Raw genomic sequence first — 20,726 nt, 5'->3', positions numbered from 1 at the left:
ACAGGCTACAATGAAAAGCAGTAGTCTCTCAGACCTTCACAGCGAGATGCTGTATTGTCCCCTGAGCTGTCTGCTTCAAGAGAGAGAACTTTGGCAAACCCCTCAGTACCTGGCAGGATGCAAATCAGAACTCTTCAACTCTCACAGTGGGATAGTTAAATAACGCCAGCAGAAATCCCAAGTGGTCCACAGCCAGCGGTGGGGAAATGTAGTTGTTTTCTTTGTTTCCTCAGCTGCCTATGCTATGCACAGTGACACTAAGGCAGTGGTTCCCCAAACTGTAAAACTGCAAACTCCCAAACTAGGGGGGTCAAGGAGATACTGCAGGGGAGTCGCAGACAAAATTGACTTTTTTTCTGAAAAGGAGGGAAAACGCAGGTTAGTAGTGAACATAACTCCATAAATGAGATGGCCCCAGAACGTAGGTTATGTATATAACCACGGTTCTATGAGTTCCGGATGACCGCCAGAGCTTGGCCGTCACTCGGAGTCTATGCGAGAAGACTTGCCAAGAGGTCACTTCCTGGGTTCACCGGTCTTTTGACTCCGGTCACGGGGTGACGTCACCCAGGTCACAAGTGAATTTGTTGTTATTAAGACTCGACCTGCACGTCCCGTGCGCTGACATCCATGTGCTATAAGCACCGCCTCTGGCGGTCAGGAGGAACGATATAGAACTCACTTATAAGGCCAAGACATGTTTTTTTTTTTCACTTTTCTTGTGAATATCAAATTAGAATTTGGCAATATTAACAGACAAATAATGTTTGGCCCTTGAAATATGCAAGGGGTGAGGGTCACGAAAATATTCTTAGGTGCAATAAAGTGAAAAGTGAAAGCCCATTGGGAAACTCCAACTCCCATTGTCATTGTGACACAGCACTCCACAGCACACAAGTGAACACTGCAAACTGCACACAACGAAATTGCATTTATGCCTCACCCGTGCAAGGGGGCAGCCCTCAGTGGCACCCCATGGGGAGCAGTGCGGTGGGACGGTACCATGTTCAGGGTACCTCAGTCATGGAGGAGGATGGGGGAGAGCACTGGTTGATTACTCCCCCCACCAACCTGGCGGGTCGGGAGTCGAACCGGCAACCTCTGGGATGCAAGTCTGACACCCTAACCGCTCACCCATGACTGACCTATAGAGGGTTCCGGCAGAAAAAGTTTGGGAACCACTGCTGTATGTCAACATGCATGCTGTCCTTATGCTATTGTGCCATTGCCTCTACTTGGGGCTGTTGTACTGAAACGTGTCATATATTAACATGACCTAGTAGTCTACTGTACCTAACATGTCTATGTGATATAGTCTAGTGTAAATATCATACATTTACATGGGTTAGTCTGCTGTACATATCATATAAGTTATTAACATGATTAAGTCGAATGTACATGTCGTATATTTACATGATTTAGTCTGCTTTGCACAAGACTCTTCTTCTCAGGTGAGGAGCAGAACTGTTCCTCTGTGGGGAAAAAACACTGTTCTAATGGTCTCCATCTGTCTGTTTGTCTGTGTGTGCGTGTGTGCGGCCTTGTGTACACCTGTCTGTGTGTCTGTCTGCCCTTGTGTATGCCTGTCTGTTTGTCTGTCTGTCTGCCTGCCTGCCTGCCTGCCTGCCTGCCCTTGGGTCTTTCATCTGTCTTGTCTGTCTGTCTGTCTGTCTGCCTGCCTGCCTGCCTGCCCGCCCTTGGGTCTTTCATCTCTCTTGTCTGCCCTTGTGTCTGTCTGTCTGTCTGTCTGTCTGTCTTGTCTGCCCTTCTGTCTGTCTGTCTGTCTGTCTGTCTGTCTGTCTGTCTGTCTGTCTGTCTGTCTGTCTTGTGTCTCTAGGAGCAGTCTGTTGTCGTGCAGTTCTGATAGTCTGCTGGGTCCTAAAGACGGCCAGAGAGACGTCTTCTCCTCCCTCTTAGACGCCTCAGAGCTGCTCAGGCACTTCACACCCGACGGACAGCCCAGAGCACCTCTACAGCCACTACTGCTGCAGAGAGGGTACACACACACACACACACACACACACACACACACACACACACACACACACACACACACACACACACACACACACACACACACACACACACACACACACACACACACACACACACACACACAGCCCAGAGCACCTCTACAGCCACTACTGCTGCAGAGAGGGTACACACACACACACACACACACACACACACACACACACACACACACACACACACACACACACACACACACACACACACACACACACACACACACCGCCCAGAGCACCACTACAGCCACTACTGCTGCAGAGAGGGTACACACACATACACACACACACACACACACACACACACACACACACACACACACACACACACACTCTTACGCGCACACACAAATATAATTTGTTGTTACACAACAAACACTTGCTGCTCTGCTCTGGCCATGTTTAAGCAACACCTTAAGACACATCTCTTCCTGGAGGCTTATGGCTGCTAGTTCCACAAGCACTTTCACGCATTCACACACATGCTCACACACTGACGCGCACACACACTCACACTCTCCAACACAACACTCTGTGAAGCGTCCTTGGGTGTTTTGAAAGGCGCTATATAAAACGAAAGTATTATTATTATTATTACTCATAGACACAGGCACACACATAATCCTTAATGGAATTCCCGATTGTAATGCGGCCCCATAGTTTTCACTGAGAGTCTGTGCGTGTACAAACAATGATGAAATGTGTGGTATTCAGTAAAGCAGGCAGATATGTTTCTCCACTCCTCAATGTCCACAAGCATCTCTGGCTGCAATAACGGCCATTCCATCACCACAGCCCAATCAACACAAACACTATCCAATTCCACATTTTCATGGTTGATATGGAGACATTCTTTCGAGTCCTTGCAGTCCCCCACCTCCACCCAGTGTTGCCAGACTGGGTGGTTTCCCGCCCAATTGGGCTGCTAAGGATGACTGCGAGTAAAAAGGGTAAAACAAAAGGGATTTGGGTGGAGTTTTCTGCACATTTATGGCCATAGAAATCAATAGAATTGAGTTCAGGTTGGGCGGGATGTAGTGCTTCCTGGTTGGGGTTTGAGCATTTTTTTGGGGGGGCGGGAAATCATCTGTCTCATCTCATCTGGCAACCCTGCCCCCACCCCCTTCTATATTCAGTTCATGGTTAGGCCAGAGAACGTGTTACCAGGGTGATGCATGCATGTAGCTCTTCTAACACAGTACATGATGCAAGACGGATGCATAACAGAGTACCTACACAAGCCATTAGGAGCTGCACACTCGCATAGTACACACACACACACACACACACACACACACACATACACACACACACACACACACACACACACACACACATACACACACAGACACACACACACACACACATCATTATAGTACACATTACAGTAGGCCAGCTGTATAACACGGCATATACACAGACCATTAGAGCCCATACCGTACACTCACATTATGTGCTGACGCACCATCACGCACACATCATTATGGCTATTAATATTTATCCATCTTAACTCGGAGCAAGCCAGGAGCTGCTGAGATGAGGTGTACTGTGCTGTAGCCCTCTTGTGCTTCCTCCAGTCTCCTATTTTAGAGTGCTATTTTAGTGAAGACGGTTGCGCTACGCTGCTCTGCTCTGCTCCGCTCCGCTAGCTTCCTCTTTTTCCCCCAGTGCCAGCAAGCTGAGCTTACGCCAAACAAACCGGGTCTAAACTGGAGCCAGGGGCCCCCCTCTGTGTCACCTTCAGGTGTCCCAAGACAGTCTCTGTTTCCGTCCAAGACAACACAGCTAGCCAGGCTGTCTTTAGAATGGCATGATGAATATGTTGACTTGGCATGTTATTCAGAGTCTCTCTATTTTACGAAAGGTGTCATCAGATTTAGAGTATTCTATCTGAGGTGTGTGCGGGTGTGTGCGTGTGTACTGCACCAATCTACCTTTATGGGGCCACTGCTATTGGAGCACACAAACAAGGTGGGGCTCTTGCTCCATGTGGGGCCCAAATCCTGGACTCCACATGTTTTGGCCCTTTTTGCTGGGGTAGTTTTGTTGTTACTGGTAAAAGTGAAAGTGTAAAAACATTTCCTCACTGGTTAGGGATTGCTTTGGTTTGGGCACAGTTTTGCATTATTTTGCTATTGTTAATATGAATTGAAGTCAATGGGAGGGCCACACAAAGATATTAAGGCTGGTGTGTGTGTGTGTTTGTGTGTGGCTCTGTGTGTGTGTGGCTCTGTGTGTCCGTGCGTGCGTGCGTGTGTGTGTGTGTAACAGAGAGAATGCCTTCCAGTTGACCCCTGACCTCACTCCAAGGAAGGTGAGCCAGCTGCCCTTCAGGAAAGCCACCAACTCCCACTACCATGGCATCGAGTGAGTATAAAACACACACACACACACACACACACACACACACACACACACACACACACACACACACACACACACACACACACACACACACACACACACACACACACACACACACACACACACACACACACACACACACACACACACACACAAGCTACCAACTACCACTCCCAAGGCACACACACACACACACACACACACATACAGTAAACACAGACACACACACCTATAGAACATGCAAACATTGCACAGAAACATGGAGCCGAACATTGAGCTGGGCTTTTTGTTGATGTCGCAGCTATTTATTTCATTGACTTTTTTCCTGCTGCATCTCAGTTTCTGTCTGGACAAGCTTGGGGCCCAGCGGCGAGCTCGCAATTATTAATTATTCACTTATGTACTTAAGCTTTAAGCCTAGCTGGAGGGAAAAGCTGATATTGAGCACTTTTGTTGCATCTTTAGTTTACTGTATGCAGAGGTTTTTTTATTTTGCTTCGGTACCAAATTTTTGACACCATTGAGCATTGAAGGAGGATTCAGATATCCTTCTGATATTAACCCCATTCCCAACACCTACTTACTAAAGTGTTCTAATTTGGATCAATTGTAGTTGATAAGTTGTTCAGAGCTTACCTGTAAATGTAGTTATTACATGTCCAGGTCAATATTCCAACATGAGCAGAAGCTCTGTGGTTTTCCCATTTTTATATTAAAAAAAAGAGATACTGTAATTGGCATGGTATTCAGGTATATTTTTTTTCATTTTCTCTGCTCAAAGCAATGTGCCCAAGCCAAAATGAGTTCTCACTGCTCTCTGTATATTTCCAGTATAGGCTATTTCAAAAGTAATATGCACAACCAGGGCCACTGCTAAGGTTTTGGGGGCCTAGGCATAACTGGTCAGGAGGCCCCCTCATAAGTAAATACTACTCCTACTACTGCTGCAAATAATAATGCTAATTCCTGTATTCACATTTACAGTATGTCTGAAAAATGACATGACAAAAATGTTATGTAATGTAATGAAATGTAATTAAATATTTTTTCATGATGTTTTTAGTCAGTCTCAATTTAGGAGGTCACAATTTTGGAGGCAAAGTGGTTGAGGCTCTAAAAGCGCTCTGTTTATTCTGCTTATGCCTAACGGCAGCCTTGTGCACAGCCTTTAATATCAATTTGATATTTTAATCTGTTCTGTATCGCATCGTATCGTACCGAATCACACTGCATCGCATGGCATTATAATTGTATCGCGCCATATCGAACTGCATCGCAGTAGGTAGGAGAATCGTATCGCATCTTATCACTGGTAATTTCATGAATCGTGAATGTATCGTATCGTTGCCATGTGTATCAAGATGCACATCGTATCGCTTTGATGATGAAGATTCCCATCCCTAGTGTCCGTGTCTCTTGTCGTTTTTCCGTACTTGGCGATTTTGTGCAAATTTGGGTCCCCATAGAAAACAATGGTAGAACCTTCAGGAGACAGTGTTCCGTCACTCTACAGATCAGTGTAGGAGGCTTTTTTGGTCATAAAATATCAACACTTTCACCTAGAAGTTTAGTTCACGCGTTGTTAGCGAGCTCTATGAGATGTCTTCAAACTGTGAAAGTATCATCTCCCAACTCCCATTACTTTTTAAATGGCAGGTGTGTAAAAACGGCAGGGCTGGCCCAATGGCTTTTCCCATTGACTCTTGAAGTGCCTTTCTGAAGAGGTCAGCACATCTTCCACAAGAGGTCCATTTGTGACTGAACCGTTTAACCTATAAACAGTCTTATAAACCTATAAGACTGTTAGCAAGATCACACGTATGACTCCAATCTGTGAACAGGACATGTGCCAATTCTTTTTAGCTTTTTAACAACAGCAAGCTAAAGACCTAGAAACTGTTTTTGATTCTGCCCTCTGCCTTAGAGCACCATATTAACTGCCATACAGTCAATCAGAACAGGTGCTGCCAATAAAAGGTTCCATCTCAACTGTCACTTTCTCTCAACATTCTATTCTTAACGAGCACCTGCAACTACCATTCTAGAAGTCTATTGTTCAGCTCTTCAATGTTTATGACAGCCAGCTGCTTGGCTCAATGGTAAAGGTGCTGGATTAGAGATATGGAGGTTGTGAGTTCGAATCCCACTCGGACCCATGTTGATTTTCAAAATTATATCATATGCTGTGTTCCTTAGCCAACTTAAAATACCATGTATGTCATTTAGTATATCCCCAAAACGCGGAGCTACAACACTTTCAAGATGGCTGAATCCAAGATGGCTGAATTGTTTGACCCATAACTTCTGACTGGGTGGATGGATTTTTTCCAACATTTCTTTTAGCTTTGTTTTCTCAATAGTAGTTTGTTTTTAATTTAGGGATAGAGATATCAAAAATAAAACTGCTCATCTCTGCCCCAAAAGGCAAGCCCGCTTCCAGCAGTTTCTGTGAGAATGCAATCTAGTTAAGTTGTGCGTGTCTTCTGTTCTTTCAGCCATTATCTTAGTCTGATCATAATGCTTCTAGTTTCAAGCTGGCAATTATCATTGAATCTTATGTATAACGCGCACTGCCAGAGAACAGCTGGAAGTACAAGAGAAAGGTAACACTCAGTCATTTAACTCCAGGGGAGGTTTAAAATGAGCTTATTTCCAGAAATGGTATAGTATCGCTTTAACTAAGTACCTGATCCTACTTACTCATGAGAATCAGCCAATTCAGAGCTGATGGGATTTTTTGTTTACTTCATTTCATTTAAAAAAAATAATAAAATAAAATAAAATAAAAACATTGTTGTTCATCTAAGTGTTAAGTACATTGAGCTGCATGTCTTGTATGATTTGTGCTACACAAATACAAATTACTATTATTATTTGAGGCAGGGTTTTTTATTTTCTGAACACTTCTGAATACATCAGAAGAAGAGTAGGTAGACACCTGCTAGTACACCTCAAACCCAACTGGTGCTATTGAAGGGTGCAATGTTCAAAATGCACTGAAGGAAAAAAGAAGATCCTTTGTCCAGGCACCTCAGTTGATTTAAAAAGTGAAAAACAAACAAATGCATTAAAAATCCCTGATACACGCTGGTGATTTGTTGTTTTTACTGCTTTTTGACTTTTTAAATCAACTGAAAGGCCTGCACCCAGGATCTTTTTCCTTCCGTCGTTTAAAAAAAAACCCATCTGAATGCATGCTGATAACTTCAAATCTGCTCTTTAGGTTCTGTCTGGATGAGCTGGGAGCGCTGGAGAGAGACCGGGGCATGTCCCGCCTCCAGTCGCGCCTGATTCGCTACGAGACCCACACCACCTGCTCCAAGGAGCCCATGCCCCTCACCCCGCTCCCCTTCGCCCTCAGTCCCGCCCCCTCCCCGGCTGTCCTATCAGAGCCAGGCAGCGTGCCCGACGGAGAGAGCCTGGCACAGGGAGACTACCCGCGCCTCAAACGCCACCACGCCCACAGCCGAGACCCGGACCAACTCCCACTCCCGCTCAAGAGGTGAGACACACACACACACACACACACGCGCGCGCGCACACGCACGCACACGCACACGCACACGCACACGCACACACACACACACACTTAAGAGGTGACACACACACACACACACACACACTCTAGAGGTGAGACACACACACACACACACACACACTCAAGAGGTGAGACCCTCACCAACACGCACACACACACACACACACACACACACACACACACACACACACACACACACACACACACACACACACACGCACACTGAAGAGGTGAGACCGTGACCAACACACACACACCCTCAAGAGGTCAGACCCAGACCACCATCTTGCATAGTGTCCTTCGGCAGTTTGTGTGTGTGTGTGCTTTCTCACATGAATCCCAGACAATTGGTGCCTTACCACAGAGCTGATCTGTAAATGTGAGAATGTGTATGTGAAAGCACTTTGAGTCAACTTTATTGTGCTCTATGAATACTAGGGCTGTGCAAAAAATCATCATGACAACGCATCGCGGTACTTATTTTCACGGTATACTGCATCGATTCATGACAAGGTATCGCAATACTTATTTGCACAATATATTGAATGGATTCATGGCAATTGATTATTTAATAATAATACAATTCTATTTTTGACTGGTTAATTTTGCTCAGCAAAGAATTGGTCATATTTCTGTCGTGATGAAGGCTCTCTCCCAGATGCTATGAACAAAAAGATGAATGTCCGCACTCAGCACACTGCTCCCGTTGTTTTTTTTATTTCAAGTGAACGCTTTCGAGCTAATCACTCTTCATCAGACGTCAGACTCTCTCCCAGAAGCTAAAATGCTTAAATAATATGAGTTGACTTATGAAAGCTACACAGCCACTGACAACTAGGCCTGTATTTTTACACATTTACTGAAGTAATTATTGCAATGCATCGCAATAGTACATGAATCACAATGCATCGTGATAGAATCATCGTGATAGAATCATGAACCCATTGCCAATACCCTTCCCTAATAAATATGTATTGTATTGTATTGTATTGTATTGTATTTTAATGGGCTAAGAAACCTCTCCTACTGCCCTCATGAGTCATGAGTGGCTATCTGACTCTAGTCTTGTTTACGTCAGGAATCTGCTGTCTGATCATTTCTTTCTGGGTTGGTTTGTTTGTGGCATGGCAGGGGTAAAAACTAACTTGACAAAAATCAGAAGCTTTAACCTACCCCCAGAAAAATCGCCACCAAATTATATAGCAGCATTTGGACGGCTGATGACTGATGCCAGTTAGCATCCCTGGTTGCTATTTTAGCAGTTTCTTTTAAACCCCTGCATCAACAAGTTGGTGTGAATATCTAAATCAGTCATGTCATGCAGCTGTATGACTCAGAGATGTGTGCGTGTGTGCATGAATGTGCTCGTGTGTCTAATCAGTAATGTGGCCGTGAGTTGCTAACTTGTCAGTGTTACATTGCCACAGACTGCCCGTACTGCCGAGACGAAGATGTGTTCTGTTCCGGAACACAAACCACTCCTGGCAGGGACGGCTTATGATTCCATGGGCCCCCTGGGCCAGGCTATAAGAAGCCCCCCCCCCCCCAATGAGTGTTGCTAGTGTACAAAACAATTCAGGGTTTCAGGCCAGATGTGAGGACCTATGTTGTTGTTAAAGGGCTATGCCACTATTTTGGGGCTTAATACAGTTAAAATCGCTGGCTGGGGTTTATAAAGGTGGTAAAGTGTCTTATTTTTCATGTAAGCCGTTGTCTTGCTTTAAGACAAGTTAAAAGAGGGAATATGTTGCTAAGCTAGTGAAAGTCAATGTATCCGTGTAGCATTGTAGCATGCTACACGGATACATTGACTTTCACTAGCTTAGCGACATATTCCCTCTTTTAACCTGTCTTAAAGCAAGACAACGCTTAACATGAAAAATAAGACACTTTACCACCTTTATAAACCCTGGCCAACGATTTTAACTGTATTAAGCCCCAAAATAGTGGCATACCCCTTTAAGAAAATAGAAAAATACAATTGTTAAAAGTGTGATTTTAGCACAATATGAGAATGACATGCTTGGATGTCAGGGCCCCCTTGACTCTTGGGGCCCATTGCCCTGGGCCCGGTAGGACCGTTCAGTAATCTCTCCTTGGCTGCTGCACATGGAGTGAACCACATACCGGTACACATTGTACCTGTTCTCTTTATTACCTGTCTCCATAGCTACTGGATAGCATTCGCTGTCTGGTGTCAGAAAGGTGTTTTTTTTTCCTCCCAGTTTATTTCTACCATCAAAGGATTTTTTAAAATGTATTCACACTATTGAAATACTTCACAGCTTTGTGTCTCTTTAGAGATGAAGCAACGAGCAGCATGAGCAATAAGGCTCACTTTCACTTTTCAGCAACTGTGCGCGCGTGTGCATGCGCGTGCGGCGCGTGCGTGTGTGCGTGTGTGTGTGTTTGCATGGACAGAAGGACCCCCTGTATACATGCTATACATGCCGTGTGTATTGCCCACAAGCAGCCCTTATACCAGTTTGAGTTCACCCATAATTGCAATGCAGGCTGCGCATCATCCGTTTGTATGATGCAAGTCTGGGAGCAGACCCTCAGGCACTGATGGAGGTGATGCCGTTTCATACACAATTCAAAGACCAACCCCATCACCATCTCCACCATCCACATCATTAGTACCATCAGCAGCAGTAGCATCCCGATTCCCATCACTACCACCCTCATCTTCAGCTCTAGCACCTTGAAAAATAGCAGCCCCACCATCACCACCACAAACCACCAACAACTTCACCACCAACAGCAACAGCACCTCCCCTACCCCCACCCCCAGTTCATTACTACCAGCACCAGCTTCACAGGAAAGGGCAGCACCTACCTCCATCACCTCCCTCCCAGCCCCAACCTCATTCCCAGCATCCGCAACGCCCCCGCCACACACACACACACAGACACACACACACACACACACACACACACACACACACACAGACACACACACACACACACCTCCATCACCACCGCCAATAATATCAGCACCTCCCCTACCTCTTCCCCCCACCCAAATCACTACCAACATCTGCATCACAAGAAATAACAAGTCCTACCTCCATTCCCTCCATCACCACCACAATCACCATCACCATCAGCACCACCCCCACCTTCGCCTTCAGCTTTAGCACCTCAAGAAATAGCAGCCCCAGCACTACCCCACTCCCACCCCCACCCCCATCACCACCAACATCCACACACACACACACGCATACACCTGCATCACCACCACCACCACGAATACCATCAGCATAGCACCTCCCCTACCAAGAAATAGCAGCCCCAGCCCCAGCACCACGCGCCCCCACCAGCACCCCACCACCACCACCACCACCACCATCACCCCCTCCCTTACGTCCAACCCAATCACGGTCAACATCACTGCCTCTCCAATCACCACCACCATCAACACACACCCCAACTCCAAGTTCAGCTCTAGCACCTCTAGAAATAGCCATAGCACCACCTACCCCCATCAGCAACCCCCTCCCCACCCCACCACCACCACTACCAGCATCGCCCCCTACCTTACGTCTACCCCAATCACCATCCACCATCAACGTCATTACTGCTCTAATTACCACCACCATCACCCCCCCTCCCCCAACATATGTATGTTAGCTTTAATTGCACTACATGCGTCTGTAGATTTTTGACTGTAAAGCACACTTTATTTGACTTTGACTTTTGAGCACCAGCACCTTAAGAAATAATAGCCCCAGTCCGTCTCCAGCAGTATTAGCAGCAGCGGAGACTCTGAGAGCTAATTAGAACTAGTTGGATCCTCAGCACTCGGAGCAGAGCAGAGCAGAGCAGAGGAGAGCAGAGCAGAGGAGAGCAGGGCTGAGAGGAGCGCAGCACAGGAGAGCAGGGCTGGAGGTGAGGAGGTGTGGCAGCAGGGCCACTGGCGGCTTTGGCTGGGCCCGGGACAAAGTCATCTGAAATTGCCCCAAATCCGATACAAACAATTGAGGACCCATTTCTGTGCCCCCTGTCTCCCTGGGTCCGGGACAAGTGACCCCTTAGTCCCTCGTCCGCCCGTCAGCTTCCCTGGGTGTGGGTGCTTGGGCTGAATACCAACATTAGCGTTGGGCGCATGATGCAACCTTTTTGGGGTTCAGGGCAACGCACGTGCACACACACTCACACACACATGGCACGCACTCACACACACACGTCTGATGGTCTCAGTCTGGTAAAATGTGCCAAATTACTGCGTCTAGGTGTGTGTGTGTGTGTGTGTGTGTGTGTGTGTGTGTGTGTGTGTGTGTGTGTGTGTGTGTGAGAGAGAGAGAGAGAGAGAGAGAGAGAGAGAGAGAGAGAGAGAGAGAGAGAGAGAGAGAGAGAGAGAGAGAGAGAGAGAGACAGAGAGAGAGAGAGAGAGAGAGAGAGAGAGAGAGAGAGAGAGAGAGAGAGAGAGAGAGAGAGAGACAGAGAGAGAGAGAGAGAGACAGAGACAGAGACAGAGACAGAGACAGAGACAGAGACAGAGACAGAGACAGAGACAGAGACAGAGAGACAGAGACAGAGACAGAGACAGAGACAGAGACAGAGACAGAGACAGAGACAGAGACAGAGAGACAGAGAGACAGAGAGAGACAGAGAGACAGAGAGACAGAGAGAGACAGAGAGACAGAGAGACAGAGAGACAGAGAGAGAGAGAGAGAGAGAGAGAGAGAGAGAGAGAGAGAGAGAGAGAGAGAGAGAGAGAATGTTCATGTGTGAGGTGAGCATGGGTCTAGTGGTCATCTGACTATATATGTGGGGATTATAAAGTATGGTCCAGGGGTTGTAAGGGTAATAGATTGGTCTGCTCCCTCACTGCTCAGATGAATATTTCATGTCTGGCTCATCATCTCTACGAAGGTCCATTGGAGACAGCAGATTTTCCCTTGGGGATGGTTAACAAACCAAATGAATGTTGTTTGTATACAAGCTGTAGTTCGGGAGGAGCCTGCGGAATGATTGGCAGCCGTCATTACTGCTCCCACCTTTGCGGAGATTTACTTCCTCCTACCCATCCACCTGCCTTGCGCGAAGGTTCATGAATTGTCCCACCTCCTCCCCAAACTCCTCCGTATCACTAGTAGTCCCACTCTACCATCCCTGTGCACATACAGGGAGTAGTAAGGGGATATCATCCTGCATGATCTCCGCTTATAGCATCCCAGGCCAGCTAACATGCCACACATGCTGTACTATAAGCCCTCAATGGTGAACTAGTGAACTAACTTTACGCTCAGCTTAAGTGTACTAATGCAAGAGAATAAACCAAAGATTACTATTCTTAAGACTCGTTATTGTCCAGCAGCATGTGACTATTAAAACGTTGTCCCTGCTCCCCCTTCACAGGCAGGCCAAGTCGGACAGTGGCGAGTGTCCCGGCTCTCACGGCAGCAACAGCAGCGGCAGCCGGGGATTCGGCCCCTCAGGTCCCCCCCGGGCCCTCAGGCAACAGACCAGGCCCCAGTCCTCATCAGGGGCCCTTAGGAGGGGCAGTGGAGGAGGTGGTGACAGGAGGGGCAGTGGCGGAGGTGGTGACAGGAGGGGCAGTGGCGGAGGTGGCGGAGGTGGAGGTGGTGACGGTGGCAGCAGGAGGAGCGGCGGTGGTGGTGACAGCAGCAGCAGCAGGACCAGTAGCAGCAGTGGTGGTGGCACTCAAAGGTCTGGTCAAGGGCACAGACCCAAAACAGATAATTAAGCAGAATAGAGATACTTTTATTCCCAGAACATTTATGCAAGATATTAAAGGAACTGTCCACCTCATTTTAAAAGGAATATTGCTTTATTTATGCTTTATTTTGGTGTACATTAGTTATTAAGTTTATTCGATTATTGTTGTTGTTTTGATATACTTTTCCTAGTAAGCTGCCCTGGGCCCCACTTTGAAACCCACTGCTTTTGTCCATTTCAGTGGTTGATTGTGTTTTTCATTTGTTCTATGGTACCCACAGGGGAGCCACTGATGCCCAGGAGTCGACCCAGCAGCCGGGCCAGGGAGACAGCCAGAGCCGCGGCGAGTCCCGCTCACAGAAGCACCACAGAGTAAGGCATATAGGCGTGCTTGTGTTTGTGTGTGTGCGTGCACATGTCTGTTTGTGTCTTGTGAATGTGTGCGTGAGCGCATACTGTATGTGTTTGACAGTGTATCACTGGCCGTGGGAAATTGGGGAAAACAGAGTCTTGAAGGATTTTCCTCACAGTCTTTGTTAAGTGTGTGTGTGTTTGTGTGTGTGTGTGCGCACACGCGCCTGTGTGTTCATATGTACTCATTTGGAGTACAGTATGTGTGACAGTGTGTCAGTTTCCGGGGGGAGTTGTGGCCGTGGTGGCTGATGTTCTAGTTCATGCTGATATGATGTGTGGTACACTGAGTCATCTCGCAGTTCAGTATTGCTGGAACAGTTCATGGCCAAGCTGACAATGTCTCAAAGGATTTTCCTGGCACTCGAGATGCTTCACTTGCTAGCACAGAATGTGCGTATGTGCATATGACGATGTGCATATGACGTTTTTATTCAGTATACATAACACTGATATGATTGTTTATGTTTATAATTATTTCTCTGTGTGTATAGATACTGAGGGATGTGTTGGTTAAGACTAATTGTGTGTGTGTGTGCGTGTGTGCGTGCCTGCGTGCGCGCGCATCTGCTGAGGCACTCTAACCAATAGTGTGTGTGTGTGTGTGTGTGTGTGTGTGTGTGTGTGTGTGTGTGTGTGTGTGTGTGTGTGTGTGTGTGTGTGTGTGTGTGTGTGTGTGTGTGTGTGTGTGTGTGTGTGTGTAGATGCTGAGGGAGGTGGTGGCGAAGACTCTGAAGCAGCACGGCATCAGCAGCCAACACGCCTCCTTTGAAGCCTGCAACCAGCGCCTCTTCGACATATCAAAGTTCTATCTCAAGGTGTGTATGTACTGTACTGTACTGTGTGTGAGCGAGCGTGCGTGCGTTTGTGTGTGTCTGTGTGTGTGTGTGTGTGTGTGTGTGTGTGTGTGTGTGTGTGTGCAGCCCCGCCGACAGGGGGGGACAAAAGGGCTTTTTGTCCCGGGCCCTGGGATAGGGGGGCCCAGAACTGGGCCCTCATTGAGTTTGTGATTAATGGTTCTATTTAATTTCAAAATAAGATGTTTTTTGAGAGAGGGAGACTGTGCTATATTTACATTAAATAAACGATGCAGATATTTTGCCTTTCCTGTCCTTAAAAAAGGATCAAGAACCCCGAACTCCCCCACCCCCAGTGCACAAATGGTTTGGTCGGTCATTACGAGAAAGAAAAAAACGGCTTCAACTTAAACGCGGCTCGTGCCAATTTGCCAATGCCAAGGTGTCTGAAGAAGCAGTCGTTCAAAGCATGAGGGCAGATAATGAAGGATAGGAGAAAAATAGAGGAAGACACCAGAAGCCCCAGGATTCAGTAAAAAGTTCTTCAGATGATGCAGGTACTAACAATAGCAGAGGACACAAACAAAGCAAAAGTTTCCCACCATACAGACACGCACTGCACCGCAGCATTCATGTTTAAAACATTATCAGTCACACAGTTGCATCATTTTATAACACAGCTTAGTAAAATTGTGTTTCAAATCTGACCATCTGTGACCTTAGCTAGGAATATGCACATTAGCCCACAAACATAACATGATGAGATGAGAAGTTGCGTCGCGCGCAGAGAGAGGGCAAGGGAGAACTTTTAGAACAGTGCTAGTATGCAACGCTATTTCGCATAGCGCGTATAAATCCCGCTTAGCGCAAATGCTAACACTTTATCAACCTGTTAACTTTGTGGGGAGAAACAGTGTAGATCCGTTTTGCATATAGGCCTACATTTCTGCAACTTTACTTGTTCCTGTGTTTGGCTATTCCTGGTGTGGGAAGATTTTGATGAGGGAGCACAGCACAAGATCTGTGTTCCACTGTCTTTGGTGTGCTGCTCACTTGTTCACTGTCATCACACGTCAGTCAGTTTTGCAAACTTAGAGCTGATTCAGTCAGGTACGTTTTGATGTGCAAGCCCTCAAATTGCTGAAGTAAATTACATGTACATGTGTGTTATTAATGATGTGAATCCTATTTATTTTGTTTCATTTCTAAATAAATGTTGGCAAAATTGCATGAATAGTTGGATGGATAGATAATTTACTATGGACTTATTGTATGCGTCATTGATTTGTGAGGCTACTTTGATACCAATGCCATTTCTTTTATAATGTGTACATAGCATATAATGTATACATAGCATATCACGTGAGAGTGGTGCGCTTTCAGGCTGAAATTGTAGTCTGGCCACCTGGTCTCTCTTGAAAAAAATGGTGGTTTGGTGTTTTTTTTTTTTTTCAGGGGGGGGGGGTTAGGAGGAAGGGGGGCCCATTGATATTTTTTTGTCCCGGGCCCAGCCAAACCTGTCAGCGGCCCTGTGTGTGTGTGTGTGTGTGTGTGTGTGTGTGTGTGTGTGTGTGTGTGTGTGTGTGTGTGTGTGTGTGTGTGTGTGTGTGTGTGTGTGTGTGACCGCGTGTGTGTCTGTGTGACCGTGTGTGTGTGCACGAGAATGTGTGTGTGTGTGTGTGTACATGCACATACAGTATGTCTGTCACAACAGCAACTCAAAGCCAGTCAAGGTCAGATTGATGTGATGTGTGGTTCAGATTGGAGGATGTTACTGAAATAAAGACAGCAGAGGGGATGTGATCTCTCACTTCCTCATAGCACAGGCTGTGTGTGTGTATGCCCGTGCGTGCGTACCAGGGATGGAAATAAGAACCCGTCCACCTGCCAATGACGGGTACATTTCAGTGGTGACTGGTAAGCGTTTCAGCCCACCAGTCACTTTGACGGGTGAAAACTTTTACCTCCACTTGAGCTATGAATAGCCTGAATGTACAAGCGATTTTTTTGGTCCAATGGGATTTGCCATTCTTCACCCTAAAATTGATTAGAATGCAGGATTGTATCTAAAAATTAAAAAACTTCTGGGGGAAGGCCCCCACACCCCCAACCATGTACAAAGTCCTCCTTTCTGGTGTTAAGGACATGGTCAACTTAACGCAAACATATCAATATATAATCATAATAATAACTCCAATAATAGTTTTAATAAAAATAATAATTAACTGATTTTGATTACTATTGTTATTATTATATGAGTTGACTGGTAAAAACGGCGAGTGACTTGTAGATTTCGAAATCTACCTGCCACCGTGACTGGTGGGGGGAAAGCTTAAGTTCCACCCCTGGTGCGTACGTGCGTGCCTGTGTGTGTTTTTGTGTGTGTGTGCACAGCTATTTGCAGCCACTTGCCACAAATAGCCACCCTCACATTAAGGCTTTTTCCAACCCTTTTAGAGTGATGTATTTTCCAAAACCTGAATAAAATCTTGAGTCGAGGCAACGTGTAAAACATTCATTCTCTCTTCTTAATAAACTACAATGCTGCAGAGATATTGATTATGGTGTGATGTGGTGTTGACTGTGTCTCAGGATCTGAAGACGTCCAGAGGACTCCATGAGGAGATGAAGAAAGCGGCCAGTGGCAATGCCAAACAGGTACGCACACAATGCCCTACACATACAGGTACGGGAATGCCAAACAGGTACGCACTACACATACAGGTATAGCAATGCCAAACGGGTACACTACACATACAGCCATAGCAATGAAGAAAGCGGCCAGTGGCAATGCCAAACGGGTACAGTACATACTACATATACAGGTACAGTGTAAACCGCTTATAGTGATCACGTTGGTCCAGAGCAATTTGAACACTATAAGCGGTTGATCACTAAACTGAATTTGCTTTATTTCACTTATTTCTGTCTCTACCGCGTCTTGTGGTGAAGAAGATACATGTGTTCACTTCTTATGATGTGAAAAAGGCGAAAATGAATGCTTGGAATTTGAAAGTCGAGGCTAAAATCCATTGCAAAGCAGAGGTTGGGATAGGAAAGGTGAGCACAGGGGGGGGGGGCGAGGGGGGGGGTACTCGTGCTCAGAATCTACAAACAAAGCAGCGCAGGTAGGAATGCCAAGCTTCACCGCAGCATCTAGTTGGCTCATTTTTGTCCTACACCTCGAGGATGACTTCCTTTTTCCAGCCATGATTTGCGCGCTTGCTTCCCGGTGCTCGTCACGTTAGCTAGCATAGGCAAAGACTCCTCCACAAGTCTCTCCTCTTTTCCGGGTACTACACTCTAGGGGGCGCCAAACCGAGGAGTGCAGACTGAATAGGCTGCGCTCTCTCGACAGCAGACGACCAGAAATAAATAATGGCAGTAAAAAAATAAAATAGCTTGGCCTACACGTAGTTTTAAATTTCTTTTTGCACGTTACAATCATAAAATGTCCAAAAATGAACACTATAAGCGGATTTCTTGATACTATAAGCGCATTATTTAAACAGCATTTGAATAGAAATGATTCTGTCCCAATCCTTTTGATCTATGTAAGCGGTTGATTACTATATCCGTGACCACTATAAGCGGTTTACACTGTATAGCAATGCCAAACAGGTAGAGTACATACTACATATTCAGGTATAGCAATGCCAAACAGGTACACTACACATACAGGTATAGCAATGCCAAACAGGTACACTACACATACAACCATAGCAATGCCAAACAGGTACGCACTACACATACAGGTATAGCAATGCCAAACAGGTACACTACACATACAGGTATAGCAATGCCAAACAGGTACACTACACATACAGGTATAGCAATGCCAAACAGGTACACTACACATACAGGTATAGCAATGCCAAACAGGTACGTACACATACAGGTATAGCAATGCCAAACAGGTACCTACATACGTACACATACAGCCATAGGAATGCCAAACAGGTACGCACTACACATACAGGTATAGCAATGCCAAACAGGTACACTACACATACAGGTATAGCAATGCCAAACAGGTACACTACACATACAGGTATAGCAATGCCAAACAGGTACACTACACATACAGGTATAGCAATGCCAAACAGGTACGTACTACACACGTACAGGCATGCGGGCCAGTGGCGTCTTTTGGGCTCAGATGTCAGGTGGTACAACCAAACCAGATGCCCATAAATGAATTAGTAATAGGCAATCCTTGTATTCCAATGACTATGCTTCTTAGATAATCCACTTAAAACAAAAAAATATAATTTAATCCCTATAATGGTGGCATTAGCTGTGGTTGCTGTGGTTGTAGGAATCGGTAACCAGAATGTTGCCGGTTCGAGCCCCACTCAGCCTGGCCCAATTCATACTGTATGCCCTTGAGCAAGATACTTTATCTCAATTGCTCCTGGTGGCAAGGTGACGGGGTGAATGTGAGGCATACATCGTAAAGCGCTTTGAATGCTTGAAGGAGTGAAAGCGCTATACAATTATAATTGCAGTCCATTTACTATTCACCATACACTGTGCTGTGTACCCTAAAGACAGAAATGGGTGTCTGTGCAAAGCCGGTATGTACACCATCACTGGGGATGTGTGAAGTGTGTTGGAGGTGTGTACATTCTCTCACTGAAAACTGTGATGAGATGTGTGCATCTCTTCACTCCTACTCCTCCCTCTCGACATGGCATATGTGGTTAGAATGTGTAAAAACACTCTCTCTCTGTCTGTCTGTGTGTCTGTCTCTCTCTCTCTCTCTCTCCCTCTCTCTCTCTCTCTCTCTCTGAGCTTCTTTCTGAGGTTGTGTGGGCGTGTGTGAAAGCTGTACTTGGCGTTAAGATTTTTGAAATGTCACTTCATCAGTGCCTACAAGCTGTTGCTGTGCATCAGTTGTCATTTAGCCTTTGTAAAATCCACAGCCTTAACTTGTGTTGTGTGAGCTTCACTGAGCTTTTCACACAACACATTTACAGCTCTTTCCAGTGTTATGCTGTCGTGATATGTAATGTTCCCCTCCTGTCTATGTCTTTTACGTGTGCAAAGCAGCTTTCACACGCAGCACTGCATAACTCTTTGAAAAATGTAATGTTTGTGTGTTCTGTCCTGTTCTGTCCTGTCCTGTCCTGTCCCTGCTCACAGGTGATCGAGTGGGTGTTGGAAAAGGCTTCAAAGACATGAGACCCGGCCCCCAAACCTTGGCCCCCTCTGGCCTCTCCTCTGCCCTGCCTAGAGTGATTCTCCCGGCCCCCGTATTGTACCCCCTCATTCTGCCTCGGACCGCTGCCCGCTCGACCCCCAGGTCCTGGCCAGCTGGCAGTGGCTATTGGTTGGCTGAGGGCCACACGGGCCGAGGCCATTGGCTGCAGATAGCCCCTGTGGCGAGGACAAGCCAGGCAGCACGAGCAGTGTGAGCAGTGTAGCGTTGTAGCGTTCCCTCTTCCCTACACAGCACTGCTCAGCCATGACTCTCTGGTGCCCCTACCATTACTGTCTGCTCTGTTCTATTCTATTCTGCTCTCATTGTGTACTACATAGTCTTTGTACTTATGTTTGTTGTTGTCACATGTTTTTTTTATTCCTGTGTATGTGTGCGTGTCGTCTATAAATTAAAGGGATTCATTTTATGTGGATGTGGTCATGTGTTCTCTGGGATGAGGTCTTGTCTGGGCCTGCCTGGGCAGTTGAAGAGATGCATTGTTTAGTGTTGACCATTACGACTGTTGAGGCACAGACACAGACGAGGACGTTAACAACCTTGTGGCCATGCCAGCCTGTGTGCCTGCTCACACATTTGTCTTGGATGCAGTAAAGCTGTTTTCTAACAGAACAAGGGGGTACAGTACGGGTGAGGGGTGTACTATTAGGCGTCTTATTGTTAGTCTTCTTATTCGTTTGACT

At 46.2% G+C, this 20,726-nt stretch overlaps 1 protein-coding gene across 3 annotated transcripts in view; it reads left to right on the top strand.

The window, feature by feature from the left end:
- mtbp (MDM2 binding protein) overlaps positions 1–20,452 on the top strand; it is a 56,205-nt gene extending 35,753 nt beyond the window's left edge. For 2 of the 3 annotated variants that reach the window (XM_063186035.1, XM_063186042.1), the window contains exons 16-23: positions 1,838–1,996; positions 4,299–4,394; positions 7,615–7,893; positions 13,294–13,605; positions 13,896–13,986; positions 14,730–14,843; positions 17,415–17,480; positions 19,968–20,452. In XM_063186035.1, coding sequence (XP_063042105.1) covers positions 1,838–1,996; positions 4,299–4,394; positions 7,615–7,893; positions 13,294–13,605; positions 13,896–13,986; positions 14,730–14,843; positions 17,415–17,480; positions 19,968–20,006 — 1,156 coding nt within the window. In that variant the 3' untranslated portion in view covers positions 20,007–20,452. The remainder of the gene's footprint in view (positions 1–1,837; positions 1,997–4,298; positions 4,395–7,614; positions 7,894–13,293; positions 13,606–13,895; positions 13,987–14,729; positions 14,844–17,414; positions 17,481–19,967) is intronic. The other variant, XM_063186050.1, reaches the window with a different exon arrangement.
- The last annotated feature ends 274 nt before the right edge of the window (positions 20,453–20,726 follow it).

The sequence above is a fragment of the Engraulis encrasicolus genome, chromosome 2, assembly GCF_034702125.1.
Source record: "Engraulis encrasicolus isolate BLACKSEA-1 chromosome 2, IST_EnEncr_1.0, whole genome shotgun sequence".
NCBI lineage: Eukaryota > Metazoa > Chordata > Actinopteri > Clupeiformes > Engraulidae > Engraulis > Engraulis encrasicolus.
This window is presented reverse-complemented; position numbering and strand designations above follow the sequence as displayed.